This window comes from Channa argus, chromosome 4 (genome assembly GCF_033026475.1).
Source record: "Channa argus isolate prfri chromosome 4, Channa argus male v1.0, whole genome shotgun sequence".
Classification (NCBI taxonomy): domain Eukaryota; kingdom Metazoa; phylum Chordata; class Actinopteri; order Anabantiformes; family Channidae; genus Channa; species Channa argus.
Window position 1 is genome coordinate 888,405 of NC_090200.1, and position 19,616 is coordinate 908,020.

General features: G+C 42.9%; 2 protein-coding genes across 5 annotated transcripts in view; one reads left to right on the forward strand and one right to left on the reverse strand.

The window, feature by feature from the left end:
* Positions 1–13,726: 13,726 nt before the first annotated feature.
* On the forward strand, positions 13,727–16,586 carry LOC137125558 (uncharacterized). 4 transcript variants are annotated; one of them, XR_010914163.1, is made up of 3 exons: positions 13,727–14,138; positions 14,550–14,875; positions 14,992–16,586. XR_010914163.1 is itself a non-coding variant. In XM_067501210.1 (2 exons), the coding sequence occupies exons 1-2, from the start codon at positions 13,727–13,729 to the stop codon at positions 14,747–14,749; spliced, it is 612 nt and encodes a 203-aa protein (XP_067357311.1). In that variant the 3' UTR covers positions 14,750–14,977. The 4 variants fall into 4 exon arrangements, 1 of the variants encoding a protein (XP_067357311.1); XR_010914161.1 differs by having other exon boundaries at positions 14,550–14,847; XR_010914162.1 differs by having other exon boundaries at positions 14,550–14,815.
* A 401-nt stretch (positions 16,587–16,987) lies between these two features.
* The window catches only part of LOC137125533 (uncharacterized), a 223,963-nt gene continuing 221,334 nt past the window's right edge, over positions 16,988–19,616 (reverse strand). The window contains exon 4 of the mRNA XM_067501149.1: positions 16,988–19,464. The gene's annotated coding sequence lies outside the window, so the exon portion shown is untranslated. The remainder of the gene's footprint in view (positions 19,465–19,616) is intronic.

Here is a 19,616-nt window from a genome sequence, read left to right on the forward strand (position 1 = left end):
ATTCCATCCATGTCCAGCTGCCAGCTGAAGGCCACATCAAAGCTCTGCTTCCAGAAAACCATCACACAGCATGAAATAGAAAACAGAGAAAATCACCTCAGGACGTCATTGGAACATATGGAATATGGAACGATTGGAGAAAGACTCTTCCCTCAGAGAACCACAGTTAGAACATAACCGTTTCATTCATCACGTCACCTTTGCATTAGACTTGAACAATGATCATGAAACATTTCCTTTCTGTTTCAGCTTCTGCAGCCAACAAAGTCAACATTCAGCTGCTGTGTGCATTAATATTTGACACCACCTCAAACTGACCTTCAGAACATGATCATACAGTAGTTCACATGTGGCCTGTTGGCAGGAATTTAAATACTGTTCACACTTACTGACATGAACTTTAGAATCAAACATTAACATCTGTCTGCTCCTTGTTGTGTTTTCACATTTAACTTCCTGCTCCTCCTGTACAACATGTGGCTTCATGTTAGTGAAAAAAGAGATGTGGCTCCTGAGAAACACTGAGGCCTGAATGTGGTTTAGGTCTTGTCACGACAACTGTTCTCTCAGTGGAGGTGAAAGCTGAATCAGAACTGAAGTGTCCTGGGTTTTAGACAGACGTCTCTAACATGGAGACAAACAGAAACCACAGCCAGGTTTGAGGACACATCAGCTGTCAGTGGAGACTCTGATAGTTTTTAGTTTTGACACTTTTCTAACTAATTCTTCCCTTTTGGAAACAGCTTGATTATTACAATGATCCCAGCAGAGGACGTTTGGGCCTTTGGATCATTCTAATCCTAAATGAAGCAAACTGCTTCAGTTTACATGTTACTTCCTCCTCAGGAATCAGACTGTGCTTCATTTTATTGTGAAATGGCTCATTCCGTGTATATCAGGTGTTAGAATCAGGTGTGAGCTCAGTTCCAGTCTGATGCAGCTGCTTAAACTCAGCTAACATTAATTAAACCAAGTAAAGTGACTTTCTGTAGGTTGAGGAAGTTCAACAATAGCTACACAAATGTCCGTTAGCCGTTAGCTGAATGTCTCTTTCCATCAACAGGAGTCCCACCCTGGACATTGTCCCTCCTCCCGTTAACAAACCTCATTAAGTTGCTCATGATGACTCCGTTTCCTCCACAGGTTTAAAAGTCAAAAACTTCGTCTTTAACAATTATTTTCAGTTTTCTGACATTAGCTACAACGTCCACACATTAGAACGTAACGTACGCCGGCTGCTTTTCCCCGTACGTCACATCTACGTCATACGCATTAAAGCAGAAAATTATTTCCTGTCCATTTTATTTTTCCTTTTTAATTTTAGGACAATCAGTTATTTCTCACCTTCACCTTCTGTAAAACATCCATTAATTTCTAGAAATGTGTTTCTGCATGTTGGCCTCCATCTTGTTCTGAATTTGAATATTATCTCATCAAAACAACAACAAAACAACAACAACAACAACAGATTTTCCATTTGTGGCAGAAAAAGTCACTTTCCTGTTTTTCCAAAACACAAAGTCAAATTCAAACATGTTTATCCTCCAAAAGAAATTCAATAAGAACAGATTTAACTCTTTCTAATGCATTTTTCCAAACAGCTGTTTATTTATAGGTTTTTTAGGACCTGTCCCGTCTCATATTCTGATTCATATTAAAATGAGGTGGTTCACTCAGTCAAACTAGAGAACAAGGTAAAGTTTTAACTCCAGTCCTTTATCTCTCTGAGGCCTCAGGATCCTTCACTACCATCTCAGGGGAATAATTTACTGTATGTGGAAAAACCACAACATGTCTCCACAGGACCAACGGAGGAAAATTCCCGCAGATGAAACTATGTATCACAGTCCATCAACAATGTTATTGTACATGAACCAACAGCAGCAGAGAGAAGAGGGAATGAAACATGTGTCTACATGCAGACAAAGAAAAGATCCAGATCAGATCAGATCTGGAAACTACAGCAACACAGTTTACTCAACTCTGTCTCCAAAAAATCCTGTTTCCATACAACTACACTGTCACAGCTTTTAGTAGTTATGGTTTTTACAAACATAATGATCAGATGTTGGTAATTTACATCACAATAATACAAAGTCCGTACTCAAGTAAAAGTACAAGTACTTGGCTAAAAAGAGTAAAAGTACCTCTTTAAAGTCTTTACACAGATTCAAGTACTAAATACTAAGTTGTTCAACAGGCTGCAGATTGTACTTCAAGTAGTACTGCACTTAAGAAAACTATGTATTTCACCAGTACTGACTGTGGTGTTGATATGAATTCAATTCAATTCCAATTTATTTATAAAGCATCTCAAGGCACTTTACATAATAAAGAGCACAGAGATATGAATGAATGAGTCTAGTTCAGATCAGATGTGTAAACTCTCAAACAGCTGATCTGATGAAGTCGCCCCAAGCTTTTCATTTCCTGTGAGGAGCAGCGATTCCTCCTGAGGAGCACGATGAGACACCAGCTCAGCATCAAACAGGAGGCACTTCAGCATCAAAGCCCAGAGTTAGTGAGTTTGATGGAACCAGATCCTGGAGCTGATTCATCAGCTCTAATCTGCAGTGGCACAGCAAAGGGAAACTGAGTGTTTCTATACTTAATGGATTTGGAGAAAATCTCAGAACTGGTTCCACATGCTGATTAGTGGTTACTGTGTAAAATATTGAATTGAGCCCAGTTTAAAAGTCCATCTTTAATGTTCTGGCCCTGGCTGGTAAACACTGGGACACTGTTTGTCCAGTAGACGTCGACTTTCTCACATTGAACTTTAGCCTGAATCCCACATGTCTTTATATGTGTGAGCATCTGAAGGTGAAATAAGCTGTTTTCATGCTCATGTGGTTGATGCTGCAAACCAACCAAGTTTCACTTTTCAGTGCATCTTGCAGCAGCTCACAGTTCACAGACACATTTAACCAAGCAGCTCAGTAAAACCTCAGTAGAAATGTTCTCAACTGTTTTCTCCTCTGTATGTTTTTACTGTAAACTTCATTATAATAACTGAACTAAATCCTCTTTTGTGACGCGTATGATTACAGCTGTAAACCAGCAGCAGGATGAGCTCAGTGAACCATGAGAGGAATCAGCAGGTTGCAGAGGTGAGAGAGTTTGTGTAGAAGTTTAAAGAAGATAAATATGAATCTGTCACTTTCATTTAAAAGACTAAACTCACATCTGGTGGTTTCAGATGAGTTTGGTTGTAATCTGGTGCTTCATGAATAAAGTTAAACTGACACTTAATCACATGACAAATCGTTGCAGCTCTTGTTCCAGTTTCACTTGTTTGGTAGCCTGTCTCTCCGGGACAGGAATCCAGGTCAGCCCTCACGTTACCTTGGCTCATAGCAGCTGCCTGAGGTTAAACTGAACAGGTTTCTATTTAGGCGGTGAAGGAATTCATCCAGCTGTTCACTACCTTCATCCCAGTGTTTCCCTGCTGCCTCTTCACCAGCACCTACATACACCTGAAACTAGAACTGGAATATTTTTAAGCTGTAAGAAAACTTTTAGCACTCAGGAGACCTTCATTTATGGGTCTGGATTAAAGTGACCAGAGCCTTCATCTAGTGAACCTGACTCTTTTCCATCCACGAGGAGAAGCTACAGACACTTTTAAGGAAACATTATCAAAGTAAACCTAAAGCAAGGAAGCTTTTACTTTAACGGCAGATGTTGCACTTTATTTAGCAGATGCAAAAGAGTTTTAATACTCTTGTTCCTTAGCTTCTGTCAGTCACACTTGTATCGTGAGGCCTAAAAGGCTTTTCAGGTTCCCATCGATGTCTGTTTTTCAGGCCTCTTTGACTCTGACATAGGGAAACAGATTACTGCTGAAAACTAACAGCACCTTCTGCATAAAAAGACCTTAAAGCACCAGGCTGCAGGAGCCTTTTAGGTTCAACGTGACTTTAACACAGGTGGTTTGTTAACGAGGTAACTGAGCTGCTGGGAGAGAAGCTGCAGTGTTACATGTCTGTGTGTGGTCACACAAGATGAGAGAAATAAAAGTGTTCACATGAACAGAATCAGTCTGAGGAAACTCGTGTCACCACTTCAGTGTCTGAACAAACCACACAATCATCCTGACACAGCGTCTGATGACTGATTACACAGCAGCAGGAGACTGACGCTCACTGAAGAGACACACTACAGGAATCTGTAGTGACAACAGACAAACACACAGCTCACTTCTTTACAGCTACAATTACTTTGGTTTGACAAAGCAAATGTAACTTCATAGATTAAAGACACTGAGAACACAGTTACACAACTTTCCACATGTTCAAACAAACAATAAAGCTGCAAAACTCCCCTCATGCAGAAGAATGAGAGTCTCTGGCTTGAAGCTGTGCAGCAACTCAGTAACAAGGTGCACAACATAAAAATGTAGAGATATTAAATGAGTTGTGCTCATTGTATGACAGTATTAGTATATACAGCACAGAAGGATCTGACAGGGACCTGTGGGGAAAGCTGGACCTAAATAGTGAGGGGAACAGGTGCAAACAATAAAGAGAGATAACGAAAGGTAAAGCTGGAGGAAAGGACTAGGAACAGGAAGCAGGAAAAAGGGGACTACAAAATAAAAGTCTGGGGCAAGAAGTAGAACTGAAGTCCAGATCATGATGGAAAAGTTTGTCCTGACCTTTGGTTTTAAACACACACAGATATCTCACATTTTCACAATGACGTGAGATGAGGTAACTCTGTGTCTGCTCCCTTCAGTGGATGCAACACAGTTAGACAAGGACGTATTTTATGTCCCCTTCTTTTTACTGTTTCTGTGGAGGATTTATCAAAGCTTTTGAATGACTGTGTGCACAAATGTGGCGTCTAATGATGGGATGAGGCTGCTGCTCAAGGTGCCATGTCACATTTCTGTTCCTGCTGTGTAGTGGAATCTCATGTACAGATGTATGTGTAGGATAATAGTGTCACAGGTGTGAGTCTGATTCGTGTGGCCCTGGTGGTCAGTACTCTTCCCTTTCGCCTCTCTCTCTCTCTCCTAGTCCCCAATCAGCCTCATTCCGCTCACTTGTTGCTTCCCCTTATATGCTCCGTTCACCCTTCCCTCTCTGCCAGATCGTCTTTCCTACCTTCCTGGTGACAAGCCTATCTCTGGTCCTGAAAATCCTCGCTAAAGGTCTAAGTTCAAGTTTATGTCTGTTTCTTCTGAAAATTAGTTTTTCAAGAGTCTATGTTTTGTTGCTACTTTGTTTTACCTGCTTGCCTGATGACAGCGTCCCAGTGGACGCCTGTCTGTGTTTTCCTACCTGGTAAATTTTTTTTTGGAAGAAGCTTTTTGTATTAACCTTTTTAAGCAGGGTGTGAGTTATAGTCTGCTCCCCTGTGTTTTCTGTTGCTACTTATTTTAGTTGCCACTTTTTGTACTTTGTTCGGGTCTTCCTGTTTTTGTTCTCCTGGTTTTTTGCCAGCCGCTTTAAGTTGTCCTCCCTCCCTTCCTGGTCTCCTGATATGCTCCTCTCCTGCCCTACCTGATCTCCACCGTAGCTCCACACCTCTGTCCACAGTAAGATCTCTGATCCTGCCTATTTTTCCCCGTGCCATAATTTTGTCACTCACCTGTCTTTTTTTCCTCAGAGTTCCCTACCGCTTCCCGCCCACCTCGACCTCCGGTCCCAAGTCTCCTTCCCCGGTTACCTTCCCCATTAATAAACTGTTTGCTTTCCAAGTCCTCTGTGTTCTGCTCTTTTCTGGGTCCAATCCAAAAACCTCATTAAAACGTGATAAATAGAACACAAACTAAGCTCAGGTTCTTCTCTCAAATGTGGAACCGTTGGTGTCTTAGCTGATATGTAAAATATGCGACGACATAAAATGTCTTTGTGTGTAGGTGTTCATTTTCTGTTTGTGTTTCCTGGACTGTAATAATATGTTCAGCTGGTTAAGACGCTTCTTCCTCTTCTTCTTTAAACACACCAACCCAACCTGCAGCGGAGCTTCAGATTAGTCACTCCACCTTCACTCTGAGCTTGTAACAGTGTAACACAGAGAGAAAGCATGTTTCCGTGCACAATGAAATTCTTACTTTGCCGTCCACACTAAATATCATTCAGTAAAGTAAAATAGAAATAAAAAATAAGAGCCAAAAAAAATAAGAGCAATAAAAAGTGAGGTAGTGCAGTTCTGAAATAATGAATGTGCAAAAATGTAAATCAATGTAAACAGTTATGTCCATGGTTGCAAACTCCTGTCAGCTGTTTCGAAATGGCGGTCTGTTCAAACTGTGTACACGTTTTCACGCAGTTGCAAGAAACAATCAAACTTTTGGAAAACGAACTAAGAAAAAAAAATGAACTTATCTTGGGGTTTTCCAACGTTGCCACCACACAAGCGAAGCACCTCGCAGCTCTTAATACCTCGAGCTACATGGAACAAACAGTTTCTATCCACCCAGCTGTTTGTTCAGTGACCCAGGACACCGATGACACGCTGCCGTGGTCTGGCCCTGTTGCTACTGCTGGAATAGCGATGCCAACCCGCGGCCTTCTGGCCCTGTCGGATGACCAACGGCCTGTCCCGACACGGGCCTGCTCCTCGCCGCTGACACAGGAGGCCTGGATTACGGCTAAAAGGAGACATCGGACGACACCTGCTGCAGCTAATCTTGTCAACCAATCCATTGGACCACCTTCCCCGGTCCAGATGGAGAACCGTTTCACTATTCTTGAAGAGCTGGAAAGTCCGACTTCCCCGGCGGCGGTTCCCTGTGACTCCCTGCCTCGTGAGATACCACACGGCTCCATCTCCCGCGGGCAGCACGGTCGGGGCCTGCTGCCGGGGCCTCGCCAGACCAGACGTGCCACCGCCACCAACACCATGCCTCCAGAGAGGAATCCACATGCTCCTCCTCGGTGCACCTCTCCACCGCACCGTCCTCCCGGTCCGACCATGCTAATTATTGGCGACTCCATCGTTAGAGACGTCCGCTTAAAATCAGCTAAAACGTTTTGCTTTCCTGGAGCCACAGTCACTGACATAGCGGAGAAAATTCCAAACCTGATTGAAAGACATCCTACGGCAACAAAAGTAGTGATACACGTTGGCACAAATGACACCAAACGCCAACAGTCTGAGTTGCTGAAACGTGACTTCGTGTCATTTTTCAACTCACTTGAGAATTTCCACGACAGACGGTTCTTCATTTCCGGCCCAATTCCCACGCTGGGTCGCGGTGTTGGCTGGTTCTCCAGACTCCTCAGCCTGCACACATGGCTTCAACCACAAGTCTCCGCACACGGACTCTTCTACGTAGACAATTTCAATCTTTTCTGGGATCGTCCTCAGTACTTCAAGCAAGATGGCCTGCACCCGAACTTTCTGGGATCACGGATGTTGACTGAGAACATTGTCCACAGCATCTCAGTCTCCGGAGACTGACTGACCATTGAAAACACCTGTGGCTCTGATGTGCTCACCTCTCCTGCATCCTCCGCTCCAACACCCGACAACATCCACAGGTATAAACAGTCCGAGATATTTATAGAATCTGACGTTACCAGCAGACAAAATGCAGCTGTTATGGACTCTAATTTTTCACACAGGGAATATTATTATTTTGCTGAATGTTATGATCTTAACCACACTGCTATTTGCCCCATAGAGACTATGTCTGCTCCACGACCAATTAAACTTTTTAAACCAACAATGAACACAAGGGGAGTTAATCATAAAAATCTAATACAAGTTAAGACTAATGCTCATACTGAACCAACACCCAAAACTATTAAATGTGGATTATTAAATATTAGATCTCTCTCTTCTAAATCTCTGTTAGTAAATGACTTAATAAATGATCATCAAATTGATTTACTTTGTCTCACTGAAACCTGGTTGCAGCAGGAAGAATATGTCAGTTTAAATGAGTCAACCCCCCCAAGTCATATTAATTATCATGTTCCTAGATGCACAGGCCGAGGTGGAGGAGTAGCAGCAATATTTCACTCTAGCTTATCAATAATTCCTAGACCTAAACATAGTTATAACTCATTTGAGAGCCTTACTCTTAGCCTTTCACACGCAAACTGGAAAACTCAAAAACCACTATTATTTGTTATCGTGTACCGTCCTCCAGTCCCTTATTCAGAGTTTTTGATAGAATTTTCTGATTTTCTATCTGATTTAGTGCTTAGTACAGATAAAGTCATTATAGTGGGTGACTTTAACATCCATGTAGATGCTGACAGTAACTGCCTGAGCACTGCGTTTAATTCATTACTAGATTCAATTGGTTTTTCCCAAAATGTAAATAAACCCACTCACTGTTTTAGTCACACATTGGACCTTGTACTTACATATGGCATTGAAACTGATAATTTAATAGTATTTCCTCATAATTCTCTTCTGTCTGACCATTTTCTAATAACATTTGAATTTACAATAACGGACTATACAGCAGTTAGGAAAAAATTCCACTACAGCAGATGTTTATCTGAAAATGCTGTGAATATTTTTAAAGAAATTATCTCTTCATCTTTTTCACCACCATGTGTCAATACTATGGTGAGTAGCCATCTTACTCCTGTACAAATTGATTACTTAGTTGACGATTCTGCAGCCTCATTGCGTATGATACTAGATACAGTTGCCCCTCTGAAAAAAAAGGCAGTGAATCAGAGGAGCCGACCTCCATGGTACAATTCACAAATGCACAGCTTAAAGCAGGCGTCACGAAAATTAGAGAGGAAGTGGCGTTCCACTAATTTAGAAGAATCCCGGTTAGCCTGGAAAAACAGTTTAAAAATGTACAAAAAAGCTCTCCGTGATGCCAGAACAGCATATTATTCCGCACTAATAGAGGAAAACAAGAACAACCCCCGGTTTCTGTTCAGCACTGTAGCCAGGCTGACTAAGAGCCATAGTTCTGTTGAGCCTAGTATACCCTTAACTTTGAGCAGCAATGACTTTATGACTTTCTTTACTGATAAAATTGCAGCCATTAGGGAAAAGATTCACCAGATCCTCCCTACAAATATTACAGATAGATCTTCATGTACAACAGCTCTAGAATCCTCAATAAGGCCCCAATCCATCTTAGACTGTTTTTCACCCATAGATCTCACTGAGCTAAGTTCAACTATCGCCTCCTCAAAACTAACAACATGTCTTTTAGACCCTGTTCCAACCAAATTGCTTAAAGATGTTCTACCTTTAATAGACACGTTCATATTAGATTTGATTAATCTATCTTTAGAAACTGGCTATGTACCAAAGGCTTATAAAGTTGCTGTAATCAAACCATTACTTAAAAAACCCTGTCTTGATCCAGGTGATTTAGCCAACTATAGACCAATATCAAATCTCCCGTTTATCTCTAAAATCCTGGAAAAAGTAGTTGCAAAACAATTATGTGATCACCTTTACAGGAATAATTTGTATGAAGACTTTCAGTCAGGATATAGAGCTCATCACAGTACAGAAACAGCACTGGTAAAAGTCTCCAATGATCTTCTCCTCGCTTCAGATAACGGACTTGTGTCCGTACTCGTCTTACTAGACCTTAGTGCCGCATTTGACACCATTGACCACAACATTTTATTACAGAGACTAGAACATGGATTTGGGATTAAAGGAACCACATTACATTGGTTTAAATCTTATCTGTCAGACAGATTCCAACTTGTTCATGTTAATGATGACTCTTCTTTATGCACCAAAGTTAGCTATGGAGTTCCACAGGGCTCTGTGTTAGGACCAATACTTTTTAATCTGTACATGTCACCTTTAGGCAAAATTATTAGGAAACATTCCATAAACTTCCACTGCTATGCAGATGATACCCAGCTCTATTTATCTGTGAAACCAGAAGATACTAACCAATTAGTCAAACTTGAAGCATGTCTAAAGGACATAAAGACCTGGATGTCCTACAATTTCCTACTTCTAAATTCAGACAAAACTGAAATCCTTCTCTTTGGGCCTAAAAACATGAGAAATATGCTGTCTAACAATATAATTACTTTAGATGAAATAACTTTGGCCTCCAGTACTGCGGTGAGGAACCTTGGAGTTATTTTTGACCAGGATTTGGCATTTACGTCACATATAAGACAAATCTCTAGAACAGCCTTCTTCCACCTACGGAACATTGCTAAAATTAGAAGCATCCTGTCTCAAAGTGATGCCGAAAAACTGGTCCATGCATTTGTTACTTCTAGGTTGGACTACTGTAATTCCCTACTTCTGGGGTGTCCTAATAACTCCCTAAAAAGCCTTCAATTAATCCAAAATGCTGCAGCAAGAGTGCTGACTGGATTAGGAAAGAGAGATCATATTTCACCTTCACTAGCTTCTCTTCATTGGCTTCCCATAAAATCTAGAATAGAGTTCAAAACCCTCCTCCTTACATACAAAGCTCTTAATGGTCAAGCTCCATCATATTTAAAAGATCTCATAGTTCTGTATCGCCCGATTAGACCACTTCGATCCCAAAATACAGGCCTACTTGTGGTTCCCAGAGTTTGCAAAAGTAGAATGGGAGGCAGAGCCTTTAGCTATCAAGCTCCTCTCCTGTGGAACCAGCTTCCAATCCAAATTCGGGGAGCAGACACCCTCTCTACTTTTAAGACTAGGCTTAAAACCTTCCTTTTTGATAAAGCTTATAGTTAAACTGCTCACTCAACCTGAACTAGCTTTTCTCTATACATTTACTTGTCACCACTGTATACCATTAATTCTATATCCTACAACCTGTACGATGCTTTGTTGTTGCTTTTTTGTTGTTTTGTTGTTGCTTTTTTGTTGTTTTGTTGTTGCTTTTCTTGTTGTTTTGTTGTTGCTTTTTGTTGTTGCTTTTCGTTGCTCTTTTCTTTTCTTTCTCCACTTTCCACTCACCCCAACCGGTCAAGGCAGATGGCCACCCACCCTGAGCCTGGTTCTGCTGGAGGTTTCTCCCATTAAAGGGAGTTTTTCCTCTCCACTGTTGCCTAGGGCTTGCTCAAGGGGGATTTGTTGGGTTGCTTCTACATACTTGTGTAGTCTGGACTTTATTCTGTAAAGTGCCTTGAGATGACTTTGTTGTAAATTGGCGCTATATAAATAAAGTTGAATTGAATTGAATTGAATTGTTTAGGAGTCTGATGGCAGAGGGGAAGACAGAGTTCTTCAGTCTTGAAGTCCTGCATTTCACAGTTCTGTACCTCCGTCCTGAGGGTAGAAGTGTGAACAGTCCGTACGGGGGGCGGGAGGGGTCGTTGAGGATGGAAGGCGCTCTCCTGTGGACTCTGCGGTGGTAGATGCTCTGCAGAGAGGGCAGTGGAGTCCTGGTGATCTTCTGCACAGTCTTCACTCTCTGCAGGCGTTTGGTCCATGACAGTAGTGCTGCCGTACCACACAGTGATGCAGTTGGTCAGGACACTCTCAATGACGCAGCTGTAGAAGTTGTTGAGGATCTTAGGCAACATGCCAAACTTCCTCAGCCTCCTTAGAAAATACAGCCACTGTTGGGCCTTCTTGATCAGCTGCGTGACGTGAAGTGTCCAAGTCAGGTCCTCACTGATGTGGACACCCAGGTATTTAAAGTTGCTCACCCTCTCCACTTCAAGCTCCCGGATGAACAGTGGCTTATGCGTTCTCCTCTTCCACTATCATCTCCTTCGTCTTGTCCATATTGTGGGTGAGGTTGTTGTCTCCGCACCATGACACCAGACTGGCCACCTCCCTCCTGTAGGCTGCCTCGTCACTGCCAGCAATGCGTCCTATCACTGCGGTGTCGTCCGCGAACTTCAGGATGATGTTGTCCTTGTGGGAGGCGACACAGTCATAGGTGAACATGGTGTAGAGGATGGGGCTGAGTACACAACCCTGTCGCGTGCAAATGTTTGTAATGATACTGGCTGAAGTCCTATTACTAATCCTGACAGACTGAGCCCTGCCAGTCAGGAAGTCTAGGAGCCAGTCACAGAGGGTGGGGTGCAGACCAAGTGTGGACAGTTTGTGGGTGAGTTTGTGGGGGACGACCACGTTGAAGGCGGAGCTGTAGTCGATGAAGAGTATCCTTAGGTATGAGTCCTTATTTTCCAGATGAGAGAGGGAGTAGTGGATGGCAGCAGCAATGGCATCTGAGGTGGACCTGTTGGGCTGGTAGGCATACTGCAGGGGGTCAATAGTGTCTGGTATGCTGCTCTGGATGTGGGCCAGCACCACTCTCTCGAAACACTTCATGATGATTGGAGTGAGTGCCACTGACTTGTAGTCATTCAGGCAGGTGGGTGGGCTCTTCTTAGGCAGGGGGACGATGGTCATGGTCTTAAAGCATGAAGGAACAGTGCACTGGCTGAGGGAGAGGTTGTAGATGGAGTTGAGAACATCAGCCAGCTCATTGGCACATGCCAATGAGCTGAGGGCCTGCCCAGGAATGTTGTCTGGTCCTACTGCTTTACGGGGGTTGATATTCCTCAGAACTTTGTGTACCTGGGTCGTTGAGACGGTTGGTGGAGGGGAGGGGGGTTGGGTGGTCCAGGTGTGTGTGAGCCCCCCTTCTGCAGTGTAGCTGGGGGCCTCAAAGCGGGTGTAGAATGTGTTGACGCTGTCTGTTGAGGTGATGTTGTTGGTGGTGGTTCTGTAGTCTGTGATGTGCTGCAGGCCTTGCCACATCCGCCCCGAGTCAGCAATAGAATAGAAGCTGTCCAGTTTCTCTCTGTACTGCCTCTTGACTGCTGTGATGGCTTTTCTCAGTCCATACTTCACAGCTTTGTACTCGCTTTCATTGCCTGATCTAAATGCAAGAGCACGCAGCATGTGACATACCTGACTATTTATCCAGGTCTTCTGGTTGGGAAACTTCCTGATTTGTATGGTGGGCGTGATGTTATCGACACAAGCGCTGATGTACCCAGTCACATACTCAGCATTATCCTGTACGCTGACGGAAGAGTCCTCCAGGGTGGCTGCAGCTTTAAACACATCCCATTCTGTCGGAGCAAAACAGTCCTGCAAGGTGCTCTAAGTCTCTGTGGTCCAGAATTTAACCTGTTTGGTGACAGGGTGTGTTTGTTTCAGTCTTTGTCTGTAAGCAGAGTACAGGAACAAAGAGATCTGGTCTGAGTGTCCAAAGTGGGGGCAGGAGCAGCCCTGTATGCACCACGTATGTTTACCTTCAATCAACTGTTTGAGTCTTCAAACCAGGAATTGTTCATTCCACACCTGAGATTTATCACGTTTCTTTTACAATATGCATCGTGAAGAGAAATGATTTGTTGATTGCACTAAATGTCTGTATACAGTAATGAAACTGTCTTCCTGTGTGGACGTTCTCATCTCTGACACAGTCATATGGGCCACTGTCTGACTGCTGCAGGTTCTTCAGGATGATGGAGAAGTTTCCCGTGTTGTAAAAATCAGGAAAACTTTCCACTCGACCTCTAAATTTCTAGCAAAGTTAAAGACAAAGTAACAAACAAATGGAAAGTATCAACTAAACGATCCAGGGGTGAAGAAAACACACTTATTCTTTTGACTTGCGCAAAATCCTCTTCTAAAACATATATTTTAGAAGAAAAAAACAAATAAAACAAAAGAAGAAGAGGAAGAGAAAAAGGAAAAACCCAGCTGTAAGTTGTTAAAGTATTTGTACGAGGTTTGTGAAAAGTAAACCTGACTAACCCAGATAGTACCAGTACTTCCTGATGCATAGGTCATTACATGTGACACTTTAAACCGATCAAACAGGAAGTAAAGAACTTGTCTCAGTCTGATGGACGGAGCAGCATCACATCAGAGCTGTGCTGGGTTTGTGACTCTGAACCTGACCATGGATCTGCTTTGGATGATCCTGCTGGTGGTTCTGGTCTGTGCAGAGGACCAGAATGTGACAGAGGTCAAAGTGGAGCGGGGTCAGGACGTCATCCTGAACTGCTCTCAGGACATTTCGGACATCTACTGGTACCTGGAGGTCCACAGTCGGCTCAGAGGATGTATTGTTCGCAGTTTTTCTGCCACAGACTCCCGTCCCATGTACTGCTCTCCTGAGTTTAAAGCCAAATATTCGCTTGTGGCAAACAGACATGTGGTTAGAGACGTCACAGCAGAGGACTGCAGGCTGCACTTCTGTGCCAAGAAGACACGTAACATCACTCACTTTGTGGACACTTTCCGCCTCGTGTCAGGTAGAAACATGTTTTTTTAAAGACGACTTTTCCGTCACACATCATTTCAGCAGGTGTTTTTAGGTTTCTGTGAATTCAGGCTTTGAATACAGCACATTGTTTTTAGATGTTTAGCAGAGCACATTTCATTCAGAACTGCATGCGTCACACAAACAACTTTATCTTCATTAATAAAAGGTGTTAAAATAAATGCAGAAGGAAATGATCTTGTGGCGGAGATAAAAGTTTCTGTAGTTGAGTACATCTACACCCATGAGCACACACAGACTGATGGCAGCATCACACGTAGCTGCCATGATCTACATGTGGTTGTTAGTGAAAAGGGGAGAAAACATTTGTGACCTTGAACCAAAAGGTGAGTTGTGTTTTTAGTCCATCAGCAGCTTTTGATTTTCTCTTTCCTCCTTCCAGATGTTCCCACTACTTCACCCACCAGCAGCTCTGAAACACACAACGCCGACATGCAGCACAGCTGGAGCAATCTGATGGAGCTTGTGGTGTTCATCTCCTCCACCATCAACGCTGTCCTTAACCTCGTCCTCGCCATCTGTGAGTCAACCATAAGAGACGCTGTGGTGTCCTTAAGTTGTGTCAGTGTGGAGGTAAAGTGATTCACCTGAAGCTGTGCTTGAAGAAGAAGAAGAAAAAGAAGAAGAAGGACCTTTCACCTTTCACCTGTGAGAACACAGAGACTCTGGTGACAGTGCAGGTTAAACACAATGCTCAAGTTAATAATGGTATTAATACTTGCTGCTAGTACTGCAATCTATGTAACTGCTGCTACACATACAAACATATATACTGAGCAGTACTGCTCTTGTACTGCCCTCAGTGCTTTATCTGTGTGTTTCAGTACCAGGAGATCCAGTTCTACAGAGTCCCCCCTCCTGCTGATCCTGGGCTCAGACTGACATCACAGCCAAACAGGATCAGGAACAAGTTTAAGGGGCCGAGTCAGAAATGAATTCAGCAGAGAAGTGAACCACTTTATTTTCCTCCTTACATTTCATCTCTTTCCTGTAGGTGTTTACATGTTAAACACGTTGTTAGGAATCATGATGATGTCCTGAAGAAAAGTCAGAAGCTGTAAAAGAATGGGAGCTTCCTCCTCCGCTCTCCCTGTGAGGCTTTTCTGGAACCAGTACAACTTGGAAGGAGCATGAACATGTAACATCACTGCAGATGTCGGGAGAACAAACTGAAACAGAAAAATCGTGTCAGGCCGGACATTTCATCATTCAGCACAAAATGACAAACGGACGACCAAAGCAAACGGAGAACCAGATCCCAGTCTGAGGGAGACCCGTCCAGTTACTTATGAACTCTCTGTGTAGTATTTCTGTATGTAAATGTACTAGTAACTATCATTTTAATCCAGTATAAGTGATGAATAAAGACACTTATATTAATAAAGGAGGAATGAGCTACATGTGGGAGTTTCCTTTGTTCCTCAGCAGCAGAAGAACAGGCTGAGATCATCATCAGCTGCTTTCATGTGCTGTGTAATGCGTATGTGTGTGATGACAGTGTGAGGGTTTGTGTAAAGCACCTGCCACTTTTAACAGTAACACGCAAAAAAGACACAAGAAAGTGGATAATGTCCTCTCCTGGACTTTTGATCTGGACAAACTTTAGCCATGTACCTTCTTGTCCTTCTCCACCCTGACATGAAGGAAGGAGCCCACACCCACAAAACCCCAGCGTGTAACTCAAAGCTTAGGGTCACTGGGACGTCCTGCATGCTGACACACCCTGAAGGCAGCACAGAGCAGAGGACAAATTCATGTTTCATCAGCAAGTGGAGACGGAATTAACATGGACATGTTCACACGGTGAGTTTCATTTCATTTGAAATGTTAATGTTGATGGAAATTTCACTCACACTCAGAGTGTAAAACATCATAAAATGTTTTCTCTGTCATGATGTTTTACTGCTTTGTCCAAAAAATGTCAAATTCCCATGATGCAACTAGACACTCTATGATGTTTTTGTTTTTTATTTTTTTTATTGAGTGTGAATGAAATTTAGTTTGAGGTGACAATCTGTGTTTTTGCACAGATCTGGACTGACTTTGGATCATGCTGCTGTACAGTGTGAACACAGGTAAGTGGATCAATGTGAACATTATTGTCTCTGTGCTAAATTGAAAACAGAAAACTTAAATTCAAACCTGCCTTAGACCTGTTCACCAGCTGTTCTTGAGCTTTGGATCACATGTCATGCTCTTTATCATCTGTAGATGTTCAAAATGCACAGATGAATATTCATTCTGAGGAAGATTGTGATTTAAAATACAGTCTACATGGACCCTGAACTCTAAATAAACTGAATCTATCAAAAGTATGAACATCAAATCCCCCCAGGAGGAGCAGTGAACTTAGTTTTTTAAACTTGGACTGGATCACATGTTCTCCACCGTGGTTTGGGTTCCACACGAAACAATAAGGGTGATTTTACAGACTCAACCAGGGTCTCGTGGGTCATTAGGGAGGTGCTACAGGTGAGCCAGAGGGAGGTTCAGGTGTGCAGGTGTGAAAAAGAGACAAGACAGGGACATTTAGTGACAGGAGGTAAAGACCCAGGTGCAGCACAGAACCACCACACTGACTGTTGGAGGTGAAAGGATTCTGGACTGTTGACTTGGTTCTGACCCAGAAGAATCTCTCAGCGGGCTTCACGTCCCTCTGAAACCTGAAATCTCCTCGACTGTCGGCAGCTGAGACCAGAGCCACAGAACAAACATGAGGAGAAACAAGTGTTTTAGGTCTTCAGTTATTTCCTTCCCCACAAAATCAGATGTGGGGACAAGAGACGACAATTCTTCAAAGGAGGACACGACTACTTACCATTTGTCTTTATAGAAATTATCTTTATTTTTTTTACTTTCATTTACCTCAAAAACATGCTAAAACAGCACAGAGAGACAATGTCACTTTCTGTCCCCATCTTTGTTTTTGTGGAGAACAAAATGTGACGGCTGAGAAAAGGACTAAATGAAAACCTCAAAAAAACATAATAAACCCGATTATTTGTCCCAGGACCAGAAGTTCAGAGGTCGAGTGGAAAGTTTTCCTGATCAGTTCAGAGATGGAAACTTCTCCATCGTCCTGAAGAAGGTCCAGGAGTCAGACAGTGGAGTCTATGAGTGCAGCATTTCAGATGTGGTCCAGGAGACAGTCCACGTCAATGTCTCAGGTGAGTGTCCATCTGTTTCAGTTCTGCACTGTCCTCTGTGGTTCAGTGTCTCTGTGCAGTGACACTGACACCTGCTGGACAAGATTACAAATTAGAAATCTGACATGCAGCTAAACAAATGTCCTCATGAACATAAGCTTTGTTGTTAATAAACTGTTAATAAACACTAAAAGATGTTTAAGTGATGGAAACATGAATCAGGGATGATCAGCTCTGACCTTTGACCTTGAACCTTCAAACTCTGCTTTTATTTTGGTAGCTTCCTGTTCATATAAACTGTAGGTTTTCTTTAAACTGTCAAATAAAAAGTTCATTAAAATCTGATGTTTGAGTTTTTTTGCACAAGATGGAGCCACAGCTGTAACTGCTAGTACCAGTACTACTGTATTATTTACCAATGCTACTACTGCTCTTACACGTACTGTACAGCATCTACTCCTGCTGTTACACCTTCTGATGTGCACGTCAGCAGATGTCCGGTAGGTGTTTGTGGTTTAGATCTGAAGTACAGACCTTTTCTCACTGTGAGGACGGAGCAGCTTCAGATCAGAGCTGTGCTGGTTTAGAGTCTCTCTAGTTTCTGATACTGAACCTGATCATGGATCTGCTTTGGATGATCCTGCTGGTGTTTCTGGTCTGTGCAGAGGCCCAGAAGGTGACAGAGGTCAAAGTGGAGCTGGGTCAGAACGTCACTCTGAACTGTTCAGGGGATAATTCCGACACCTACTGGTACATGGAGATCCACAGACAGGTTCGAGGATTCATCAGTCGCACTTTCCTTGAAGATCCTGCAAGTACTCAGTACTACGTTTATACTTTCAGGAGCAAATATTCAGCTTTGGAAAACATCCTCACAATCACCAACATCACAGCACAGGACTGCAGACTGTACTACTGTGCTAAGAGACTAAATGACAAGATTCAGTTTGAGGACACATTTAGCATCATCTCAGGTAACAAACATCTCTACAAATGGTAAATGTTCTGCACTGTAAAACACTTTTCTACCTATTAGCTCTCAAAGCGCTTTACACTGATTCTTATTCACCCATTCACACTCTGAATCACACACACACTCACACACCAATGAGGGAGCTGCTATGCAGCTGGTCAACACTTGACCGAGAGAAACTAAGTTGGGGTTCAGTGTCTTGCTCAAGGAGACTTTGACATGTGATTGGAGGAGTCGGGGATCAAACCAACAACTGCGAGATTGGTGGACGACCGCTCTACCTTCCTGCATCAAACTCGCCCACAAATGTCCTTTCACGTGCTTCACACTAACACACTGACACACTGATACACTGATACACTGATACACTGACTGCTATTTCCCGTGTTACTTCCTGTCCTAAGCATCTTTATTTGTTAACTTTCACTTTGTCTCTTTGAGACTTTGTCCTGACATCTTAGCTTTTAGCGTGAAATGTCAGAATCTTCTCCCATGAAAATCCTCCTCATCAGTGATGAACTTCTCTGCAGCTTTGACAGCATCACTTTCAGCTTTCAGGATGGACACAAACACCAGAAAACACTACAGTGGACAAGAGTTTTTAATCTGTCAGCAGGTTCCCTGTTCCTGCTCTGAGCTAATGTCCCCTGTGTGCAGATGTCACTTTAGCTGGGTCTGTCAAACTGCCCAGTCAGTGATGAAGAACTTCACATCAGGTTTAAATATCACAACATGGATCTTCCTGTTAATCCTCACAGGGTCCAGTGAAGTCCTCAGCTCAGCATGACCTTGTTGAAGGTTGACTGGAGCTTGGTTGACAGAGGAAATGTCCTGTGGACATCATGACCCTCACTGACCTTCACCATCCACAAACTTTAAAATCAGTTCAGTGTGGACATCTTCATTTCCTCAGCATCCTGCTGCTGACTCATTATAAGAGCAGTGGTAGCTAAGAACCATCAGGTCAGACATCATTGGTTCTTGAACCAGGAGAAGTTCTGAAACCACCCAAATGTCAAAATGTTGATGTGTCTCCAGGTCAATTTTGAGCTGATGATCACTCACAGAGACATTTATGAGTCTTACATGTTTCTACAAAGTACTGTGGTATATTTCTTTTCACTTCCTTTATCTCTTCTTCTTCTCCCAGATGTTCCTGTCACTGCGTCCACCACCATCTGTGAAGAAGATGACCAACAGCAGCATCTGAACGAGTGCATCATTTACCGCTGTGTCTTCCTGAACGTCTTCTATGTCTCAGCCATAATCTGTGAGTCTCTGCTCATTTATAACCAGAGCACATTTTATAATGTACTGCAGTAGAAATATC